Raw genomic sequence first — 11,518 nt, forward strand, 5'->3', positions numbered from 1 at the left:
GTTCTTCCAGACAACATCACACATTTATTTCATATGTCCAGACACAAAGGAATGGCAGTGCTTTGAAAAGGAAGCTAATTAAAATTATTATGCAGGTAAGAAAAAATTCACAGCCATTGTTAGTTGATAAGATGGAGGATAATTACTTTACCACAATAGTAATAATAAATTCAAGATATGCAAAATTTATTAGTCTCATTCACATGTACCTTTCTAGATTTCTGATTCATTTGCATAATATTTACACATTTTTCATGTAGAATTATACCTTTACATATCTATGTATATCATGTGTCTACATTGAATCAAAGTTCAGTAATGATTCAAATGTTACTTATTTAAACTGCATTTCTCTAAACTAAATGAAACTGGAAGAGGTTTTATACTCATGTTATTAATTCTTATCCATGTTACTGAGATGAGCAGTAGTAATTTAAAAACACATCGAAGCCTCTGACTTATTTGAAAATGAATCATAACACTAACACTATATATTTAACCTCATATATTAAAACAAACAAGCACCCAAGAATTTGAGGGTTTAATTCATTTACAAATACTTTTAATCATTTAATAACAGCTGTTTTGACAGGCAAATTATTTAAAGAGATTAAATTCATGTTCTATTCTGTGAAAGGTTTGTATTCCAGTATTACTAAACCATAGGGTGAGACATGAGGTATGAAAACTGACATGTTTTAAAGGAAAACTTATTTTATTTAAAGACATGTAATAACCAACATCTATGGTTGGTACAGAAAATGGTTTCCTTTTAAATGTATTGTTCATTGAATTATAGAAAGTACATTTTCCTTCACTTTGTAGATGCAATTAAGCCAGCATTTAAAATTATTCTTTGGCTGTATTATGGTAACATATTTTGTGCAGAAGAAATTCATGCTTACCTTTGTAGTTAACTTTGAAACCAACAGATCCAACACTTTCATCTGTTTGAAGATGGAGCCACATTTGGCTTCTCATGCTCACTATCAGGTCTGGCACAAAGCTTCCAGTCAGCCTGAAAAAGAGATTGAAGAAGAAGAGAAAGATGGATTACTAAAGTACTCTCTGCATGTAAATTGTGAAAGAGGTATCCTTCAATATGTTCTATGTTAGAAAAAAAATAAAACCGTTTAGCTTACACAGCTATGTACCCACATAACATAAAAGATAAAACACACAATTTAGTGATCAAGCTTTATAATTTAAAAGTACTATTTCATGTGTTTAACTAGGTTAGATCTTTCATATCCCCAAGGCAAGATTACTAGAGTGTCAGAGAGCTTTATACTTCCCTTTGAACTAAAAACGGAAAGTGGATCTATAAAGGTCTTTAAGTATTTTTAGTCTCCAAAAAATGTGTATATCATTTTAATCTTTAAATTCCACAGAACTTTGTTGTAGATTTTCTTGAGAACTATCAAAATGCTGTGCAAAGCAACAAATTTCTAAGTAATATACTCTGTAATTTTCATAGTGAATACATAATGCTTTAACTAATTACTTTTATAGTAAGTGTTATAATGGATAATTTTATGTCAACTTGTCAAAAACTAATGTCAGCTGAGAGGAGTGAATCTCTATTAAGAAAATGTATCTATTAGATCTTAATTAGACCTTGATGAGGGAGGGTCTAACCATTTTAGTGTGGTACAATTCTTGGGCTGGTAGCGTTGGGTTCCTGCTCAGCAGGCGGAGCAAGTCATGAGGAGCAAGCAAGTAAACAACACTCCTCCATGTCTTTTTTTTTTTTTTTATCAGCTCCTGCCTTCAGCTTCCTACCCTGTTTGTGTTCCTGTCCTGACTTCTGTTGATGATAAACTGTGATGTGAATGACAAGCCAAATAAACCCTTTGCTCCCCACATTGCTATTGGTCATAGTGTTCATCACAGAAATAGCAATCCTTAGCTAAGAAGATGTGTGACACATGTTTTATTGCTAATGATTTTATTTAAAAGACCTACCTTCCTATAAGACATAGCATAACTGCCACTCCAAATGAATAATGCACATTCAGCAATGTGCTGTTTTTGAACTACTGAAAGGAAAAATAATTCATATTGCTTCATATAATTGAATAAGGGTGATGGGTTAAGCAAGGATGAAATCAAATGAGTAAATCAGAGATTGGGATTTGGTACGAGATCCCATATAGAAGGAGAAATAAGGAAAGCAGACTTAATATAAATATTCATGTTGTATAGATTGTCATACAAAAAAGTTACATTCTTCAAAAGAAGTCTCTTAATATTTGCCTGCTTTATTGCTAAGGCCACAAATATGGCTGCGGGGAAGAAAATGTAGATTCCTTTAATGATAACGAGGCATCCTCAGATTGGATACAAATATGTCTCATGTCTGGTTTGTATAGTTTTATTACTCCAGATGAGGGCAGCATAGAGGACCATGTGCTTGACAGAGCCTGAAAATGACAGTAAATAACCCTACTCTTGAGACATCTACCAAACCCACAAAGGTGACATTTTAAATACTGCATTTTAAGTACAGTTGCATCACCAAGGCCTGTCTCTAGGTAGATTGTGGAATTAAAGACAAAGAACTCATAAAATATTATGATATAATTATTGGCACATAAGCTTAAGAGGAACACTGTAGTGGAGATCATGAAAAATATTTCATTGTCTGAACTTTTTTGCTGCATACAGGCAACCCACCTCAGAGACAAAAAACTTAGGTAAAAATCTTGAGAACAATTTTACAAGCAAATGATCCCCCAAAACAAGCTGGAGTAGCCATTCTAATATCAAATTAAATCGACTTTCAACGTAAAGTTATCAAAAAAGATAAGGAGAGATACTTCTTACTCATCAAAGGTAAAATTTACCAAGATGAACTCTCAATTCTGAATATCTATGCTCCAAATGTAAGGGCATCCACATTCATTAAAGAAACTTAGCAAAAACTCAAAGCACACATTGAACCTCCCACAATAATAGTGGGAGACTTCAACATACCACTTTCACCAATGGACAGATCATGGAAACAGAAACTAAACAGGGACACAGTGAAACTAACAGAAGTTATGAAACAAATGGATTTAAGAGTTAGAACATTTCATCCTAAAACAAAAGGATATACTTTCTTCCCAGAACCTCATGGTACCTTCTCCAAAATCGACCATATAATTTGTCACAAAACAGGCCTCAACAGATAAAAAATATTTAAATTATCCCATGTATCCTATCAGATCACTATGGACTAAGGCTGATCTTCAATAACAACATAAATAATAGGAAGCCCACATACACATGGAAGCTGAACAACACTCTACTCAATGATAACTTGGTCAAGGAAGAAATAAAGAAAGAAATTAAAGACTTTTTAGAGTTTAATAAAAATGAAGCCACAACATACCCAAACTTATGGGACACAATGAAAGCATTTCTAAGAGGAAAAGTCAAACCTCTGAGTGCCTCCAAAAAGAAACTAGAGAGAGCATACACTAGCAGCTTGACAGCACACCTAAAAACTCTAGAACAAAAAGAAGCAAATCACCCAAGAGGAGTAGACAGCAGGCAAACTCAGGGCTGAAATCAACCAAGTGGAAACAGAAAGAACTATACATAGAATCAACCAAACCAGGAGCTGGTTTTTTGAGAAAATCAGCAAGATAGTTAAACCCTTAGCCAGACTAATTAGAGGGCACAGGGGCAGTATCCTAATTAACAAAATCAGAAATAAAAAGGGAGATATAACAACAGGATCTGAGGAAATCTCAAAAAATCATCAGATCCTACTACAAAAAGCTATACTCAACAAAACTGGAAAACCTGGATGAAATGAACAATTTTCTAGACAGATACCAGGTACCAATGCTAAATCAGGATCAGATTAAAGATCTAAACAGTTTCCTATTCCCTAAAGTAATAGAAACAGTCATTAATAGTCTCCCAACCAAAAAAAAGCCCAGGACAAGATGGGTTTAATGCAGAGCTCTATCAAACCTTCAAAGAAGACCTATTCCAGTTCTTCTCAAACTATTCCACAAAATAGAAACAGAAGGTACTCTACCCAATTCGTTCTATGAAGCCACAATTACTCTGATACCTAAACCACACAAAGACACAACAAAGAAGGAGAACTTCAGACCAATTTCCCTTATGAATATCTATGCAAAAATACTCAATAAAATTCTCCCAAACCGCATCCAAGAACACATCAAAACGATCATCCATCATCATTACGTAGCCTTCATATAAGGTTTGCAAGGGTGGTTCAATATTCTGAAATCCATCAATGTAATCCACTATATAAACAAACTCAAAGAAAAAAACCCTGATCATCTCTTTAGATGCTGAGAAAGCATTTGACAAAATCCAACACCCCTTCATGATAAACGTCTTGCAAAGAACAGGAATTCAAGGCCCATACCTAAACATAATAAAAGCAATATACAGCAAATCGTAGCCAACATCAAGCTAAATAGAGAGAAACTTGAAGCAATCCCACTAAAATCAGGGAGTAGACAAGGCTTCCCACTTTCTCCCTACCAATTCAATATAGTACTTGAAGTCCTAGCCAGAGGAATTAAACAACAAATAAAGATCAAAGTGATACAAATAGAAATTTTTGTAATATAAAAAAATCATCCGTCTTGATACTTATTATTTGTGTATATACATATGCACATATATTAGTACCAAATGTTTATTAACTTCACCTTAAATATTTCACAGACTTCCTCAAAAAATATTTGAATACTGTACAAAATAATAAAAGCATAATTGTTATAATCTACTTCTGCCAATTCAAGTTAGGTCAATTAATTGTCTCCAAGTCAGCTTATCATCATTAAGCATACTCTCCCCTGAAAAGAAATATCTTTAAACTATGTCTTGATCATGGATTTTCAATGTGGCCAAAGAATTTTGGTGAGACACTGGTTACAGTGTTTTGAGTGATGCTGGGAAATAAATAAACCTTCATAAAAAATGGGAAATCAAGTACAAATTGAAAGTAGAAAGTAATTTGCCTCAGTATAAAATCTGCGTCTGACCTACGTATACACAATGTGCATTCACTATGCTGTTCACACCATACCAGTCTTGTATGTCCTGGTAAATATTCAGATTGTTCTTATATACTACACTGCCCTGCTTTGTGTGTTTGTCAGCTATGAATTATGCCGATATCCAGTGCCTGTAGAATACACATGGTAAATTAATCCCCTGCTACTTACTTTCCTATCGACCTGTATTTCCTGATTTCCCATTCACCCCTAGTTTAAGGGTAAACATCACAAATATTAAAACCTGTACTTGTAGTGAACGTATAAATGTCAAATTCCCATATATCAGTCACGTTAGATTTAGAAAACTGAAAATTATAACTCCTATGTTTCTCTTAAAAGGTTTTTTAAAAATGACAACAGTGTCTTTTGCCTTTGAGCCAATCCTCTGATGCAGGAACTAGGAGGAAGAAATATATCTTCAGTTTCTATGCTAGTTTTAGCCAGCCAGACAGAGGTCTCCAGGATTTTACTTCCAGCTTGTCACAGAACAGGTAGAATTGCATTTTTTTTTTTTTTGGTCTGGATCAGGACAAGGAACCCATGTGTGATGGATTACATCTGTCTGCCTTTATGAAAGAGTGAGTTATTTTTCTTTGGTGGAGTCTGCTTAGTGGATTTCCTATGATGCACATCACAGACTGCTTTAATCTCTATTTAATAGAAAACTGCTTCATCTTTCCTGTATTTTGTGGGAAGGAGTCACTGTACTTGTTAGTGACTTTATTTTTAATTATATTTTCTGATCAGCAGCTAGCTCCCTTAAAGCTATCCTTTACATGCAACTTCGGTAGATAATTCTTTTCAAAGGACTTATTTTAAATTCCAATACTTCTTGCTGTTTTGAGCAACCTGTATCTTACTTCTAGCTCTGACACTAAAGAATATTAGGGGGCCCAATCAGAAGCATCAGGTCATTCATATAAGGCTTACAAATGGTTCTTCACATAATTTTAGTGCACAATTTTGAATTCATTGTGACTAAATGATCTTCGATTTATGTTTATTTATAAACATAGTAGCCTCAGTATGCATTCATGCTGTGCTTTAAAACTCCGGGTTAGTCCCTTTATGTGTAATGAAAGCATAAAAGCCCTAGATAAATGCAGTCAAAAATCTTCCTTAAGCTCTGAAATAGAAACTGAAATAAAGGCAGGATCTATTAAATATCTATTAAGCTCAATGCCTGATCTCTATATTCATTCAAAGCATTTTTGTTACATCCATTAGGGAACAGCAGCCATTCTATATCACAACAATTTTCTTTGTGTCATATAAACATGTAACTATCATTTTTATGAAAATGCATTCAATACTTTCTCCTATGCTGCTATGAAAAGTGAGTCATTTGTTATTTTCCCCATATCTGCAATTCACTGAAGATACTGACTGCTAGAAAAATAGTTTTCAAAAATCCTGAAATGGCATTTTACAGTTGCATTTTATAAAGGATCAATGTCCTGAAAGGATAATGCATAGTTGACTCACATAGATAATAAATCAATAATTGTGGGTTTGAAATCAACAGTGAACATGGACTTTAAAAGTTTTAATTTATTGGCTATCTCAAACTATAATCTTTGAATATAATGAATCTTGTCATTAAATTTGGTCGACAAATGTTTGCACATGCATTGTGCTCTTTACCTATTGACTGTTTATACTTATGAGAACAAATACAGTTCATTTAGATACTTATTCCATAAGTTTTCCAAATTTCTTTTGTCTTTTCTTTTCTATTACCTACTATAGCACAGTTATCCTGAGTGAAAATAACAACTAAAACATTTTAAAAATTCTTTGTATGCAATAAATGAACACAAACATAAAGGAAAAAATAGCAAATAAAGAAATTGGTTTTCCTGATATAGCTGTCTCAGTGCCTGGCAAATTCAGAAGTGGATGCTCACAGTCATCTATTGGATGGAACACAGGGCCCCGAATGGAGGAGCTAGAGAAAGTACCCAAGGAGCTGAAGGAGTCTGCATCCTTATAGGTAGAACAACAATATGAACTAACCAGTACCTCCAAAGCTTGTGTCTCTAGCTACATATGTAGCAAGAAGATGGCCTAGTTGGCCATCATTAGGAAGAGAGGCCCCTTGGTCTTGCAAACTTTATATGCCCCAGTACAGGGGAACGCCAGGACCAAGAAGTAGAGTGGGTGGGTAAGGGAGCAGGGCTGGGGGAGGGTATAGGGGACTTTCAGGATAGCATTTGAAATGTAAATGAAGAAAATATCTAATAAAAAAATTGAAGAAAACAAAAGAAATTGGTTTTGTTCTATTGAAATTACCATTTTTTATAATATATAAACACAAAATAAGAATGAAGCTCTACAAAAATAAGTATTCTATAAATTTAATATTTATGATAAATAATCAAAATTGCATAGAGAGTGTTCTCATATTTTAAAAGTAATTCTGAGCACCAAAAGCATATATTTGTCATTATACTAAAGGGACTTGGATGACATCATATTAATCCAATTTTGGACACAAAAGACAATGACTGTAGTAATTTTATTCCTTTCTCTTTCTTTCTTCCTTCCTTCCTTTCTTCCTTTCTTTCTTTCTTTCTTTCTTTCTTTCTTTCTTTCTTTCTTTCTTTCTTTCTTTCTTTCTTTCTTTCTTTCTTTCTTTCTTTTGTTCTTTCACTCCCGTCTTTTTTTGTGTCTTTGTTTTAATGTGTTATTGACATAAGATGACTTGGACTTTGTTAATTTGTGAATGCATTGACTGTGTGTACATGTGTACATGTGTGTACATGTGTATATGTGCATTGTAGAGGTTCATGTGTATGTGCACTTCTGTATATGGCTATGGATTTGGAGGTCTATAGGAATATGTAGTCATGTATAAATATATATGTTTATAATGTATTCATGTGCATATGTTCATATGCTTTGTGTGTTCATTTTTTATATAAATGTATGTATGAATATCTAAGTGTATATGTTAATTTATATAGAGAGGTGTCTATGTACTTGTACTTAATATATAACAATATATAATAATATCATATATACATGACATTATTTGGCTGACAATGTTCCACCACCAAAGGCCATAGATTTAATAAGGAAACTCCAGTACTAGATGTGAAGAATGCTGTTTTAAAGTTATTGGTCAGGGAAATCTTAAAAAACTAAAAATATTTTAGAATACTACTGCTGTCCATGTTTATATTCCAGAGGTAGAAGGCAAGTCCCTATTGCTGAAGACACCATGCACTGTGAATATAAGAATTGGGGGATTAAATATGGATGTGACTTTAAAGCCTCTTCAATGAGAACTGGGTTTCATGGTACCAGAAGTAGGTATTATACATGATGCTAAAAGAAGGAAGCAATCAATAGTTATATTCAGCTTTGAAGCCTATCTGGGTAGTGGCTAAGAGCTTCCTAACTGGATTTTTAAAAATTAATTAATCAATTAATTAATTTTTATTCTTCCCCGCCCACCCTCCGACTGTTCCACCTCCCATACCTCCTTGGCTCCCACTCCCTTACCCCACCTGACCTTCATTCAACAGGAAATACCTGGTATTAGAAATCTAGTCAATTTCCTGTGTCTAGAGAGGTCATGAATCTTTTTTTTTTTATTACATATTTTCCTCAATTACATTTCCAATGCTATCCCNAAAGTCCTCCATACCCCCTCCCACTTCCCTACCCACCCATTCCCATTCTTTTGGCCCTGGCATTCCCCTGTATTGGGGCATATAAAGTTTGCAAGTNCAATGGGCCTCTCTTTCCAGTAATGGCCGACTAGGCCATCTTTCGATACATATGCAGCTAGAGACAAGAGCTCCGGGGTACTGGTTAGTTCATCATGTTGTTCCNNCTATAGGGTTGCAGATCCCTTTAGCTCCTTGGGTACTTTCTCTAGCTNCTCCATTGGGNGCCCTGTGATCCATCCAATAGCTGNCTGTGAGCATCCACTTCTGTGTTTGNTNGGCCCCNGCATNGTCTCACAAGAGANAGCTATATCTGGGTCCTTTCAGAAAAATCTTGCTAGTGTATGCAATGGTGTCAGCGTTTGGAAGCTGATTATGGGATGGATCCCTGGATATGAATCTTAAAGAAAAACCCATACATACAACTTTTATAAACTAGCATAATCACTAACTGCATTGTAAATAAGTATCCTTATATGCACAGGTAAGTATTGTTCTCATCTCTAATCAAGGAAGCTTCACTTTTTAGAGATTGTTATTGTCACAGAAAACTAACATGTGTCAAATGCAGAGAACAAATGACTATGGAGTGCATAACTACAGTGTATATATCTGCAACAGAACTCCTGTATCAAAGGCTCAGGGAACATCATGAAAGTGAAGAAAAGATTGTGAGAGCCAGACAGAAAACCACTAAGTCTGCTGTGAGTTCATATATTCTAGAAATGACAGGGAACCAACACTCATGACACCCTAACATTATGCCTATCTATGTAGTATCTAACAATGTCAATACTAGTACACACGTTATCATGGGAGGAGTAAATATTTTCAGTCCCCATACCTAAACAGAGAACTACAGGCACATAAGGAATGCTGAGAGTGGAAGACTACATCTTCCACAGGGAAAACCCTCCCAATTTGTCATCTAAGTGGTCTGCCCTGGAATCATACAACAATAAGACATATTTAACATCAAAGTTAAAGGCAAACAAGGCATGAACTTGACAGGGAGCAGTGTATATGAAAGAGAAACTGAAAGGAAAAGGAGAATAGTATAGAATGCTGTTTAATTGATAATTTAAAACAAGCAGTAAGTTCTTTAATCAAATGTTTTTTAGTTGAAATAGTCTTTTTAATGCAAAATCTGTTAGCCACTTAGCAATCTTCTTTTAGATGACTTAGCTGTGGACACCAACAAAGTTATGTTAATGTACATTTTAATAGAGGGAATGAATAATATTTCCTCAGAAGTACAATTTTGTTTATAAAAGGAATATTTACTGACGGTAGACAGAAGAAAACCTAATAAATTATGGTTTCATGTATGATTTTTAAATATTGATGCTAGTTCTCAGAATAAAGAAAATACAGGAAGAGATGAAGCCCATGCACTGCGCAAGCTAACAAAGACAGTAGAGAACTCTATTGTGAGAACAGAAAGCTTGTAAAATATTTATTTTACTCTTCTAAGAAGAGTGCAATAAAAAGCTCTGCCTTTGTTGCATAACAACTTGCTCCACATGAATACTTACTGGGGATATAAGAGCACAACCCACAGTTTTTAGTCTTTATCCAGGCTTCTATCACCCAGCTGTCCTTAGCCTCAATTTTCTCATAATTAGTTGTGAGTCTGGCCCTTTCACTTAATGGCCCTGATAAAGTGGTCTCCCTTCATCTGCTCCTTGATCACATTCATTGGGTGCAAGATAATTAACATTGGTTACAAGTGTGACCTCCAATAGAGTAGAAAACAGGATTTTAACTACACTTGATAAAGTCTTTTCTTCCTGTTCCTGTTATTCCTTTCTCCTCTGATGTTAAAAATGCTACCAAGAGAACAAGGTTCTCTGAAACAAATATCACAGAGAGTAAAGCCACAAGCACAGAGCCTACACTGGTCTATATGAGGTTCTCCTCTGGGTATATTATAGCTTTCAGCTTTTTAATTTTTATTTCTTTATTTTTGTCTGTTTATTTGCTAGTGTTTTGTTTTTGTTGTTGTTTTTCAAAATTGGGTTTCTCTGTATAGACTTCACTCTTTTGGAATTCTGTCTGTAAATCCAGGCTGGTTCAAACTCAGATATCTGCCTGCCTCTGCCTCCTCAGTGCTTGAATTAAAAGCATGCACCCCACTACTGCCTAGCTCAGCTTAATACTTTTATGGCTCTATTGATTTCATAAACGACTGGGTCTCTGAGTTTGGTGCCTGCTCTTGGGGCTCTTTTCTTTCTGGTGGTTTGTCCAGCCTTGATGGGTTTTTTGTTTGTTTGTTTTGCTTTGTTTCTTTATCTTATTATATTTTTATTTTGACAAGTTTGGTTATTATCTCTTAGAAGCTTGTTATTTCCTAATGAAAGACAGAAAAGGGGTTGATCCAGAGGAAAGGGGAAGGAGGGAATGAACTGGCAAGAGTAGAAGAAGAGGAATCAAGATACACTGTATGAGAAAATAATCTATTTTCAGCCAAAGGGAAAAATGACATCAATGTTATCATGCCGAAGTCATTCTGTCCTATTTATGGTATAGTGTAGCATGAGTACTGAAAGATAACTTGTGAGCAAACATCTCCAATTCTTGATACACTGTGACAGCTGAGACATACTACTTACACCTGAAGCACAGTCCTGGGGTCTCCAACTTCACCTCCATCACCAATGGTCAACGTGTCATAGCCAATCTCCAAATCAAATTCTTCAAAGTTTATCTGGATGACCTAGTGGTAAATAAAAACAAACACCTTAAGTATATTGAATTATGTAATGAAAACCAAAACTTTGGGCTGGTGAGATGGCTCAGTGGGTAAGAGCA

At 34.8% G+C, this 11,518-nt stretch overlaps 1 protein-coding gene across 6 annotated transcripts in view; it reads right to left on the minus strand.

The window, feature by feature from the left end:
- The window catches only part of Csmd3 (CUB and Sushi multiple domains 3), a 1,196,994-nt gene that overhangs the window by 581,265 nt on the left and 604,211 nt on the right, over window positions 1–11,518 (minus strand). For all 6 annotated transcript variants that reach the window (XM_029469822.1, XM_021183659.2, XM_029469819.1 and 3 more), the window contains 2 exons: window positions 11,320–11,423; window positions 906–1,018 (listed from right to left, as the gene is read on the minus strand). In XM_029469822.1, the coding sequence (XP_029325682.1) occupies window positions 906–1,018; window positions 11,320–11,423 (217 nt within the window). The remainder of the gene's footprint in view (window positions 1–905; window positions 1,019–11,319; window positions 11,424–11,518) is intronic.

Source organism: Mus caroli, chromosome 15 (assembly GCF_900094665.2).
Source record: "Mus caroli chromosome 15, CAROLI_EIJ_v1.1, whole genome shotgun sequence".
Taxonomy (NCBI): domain Eukaryota; kingdom Metazoa; phylum Chordata; class Mammalia; order Rodentia; family Muridae; genus Mus; species Mus caroli.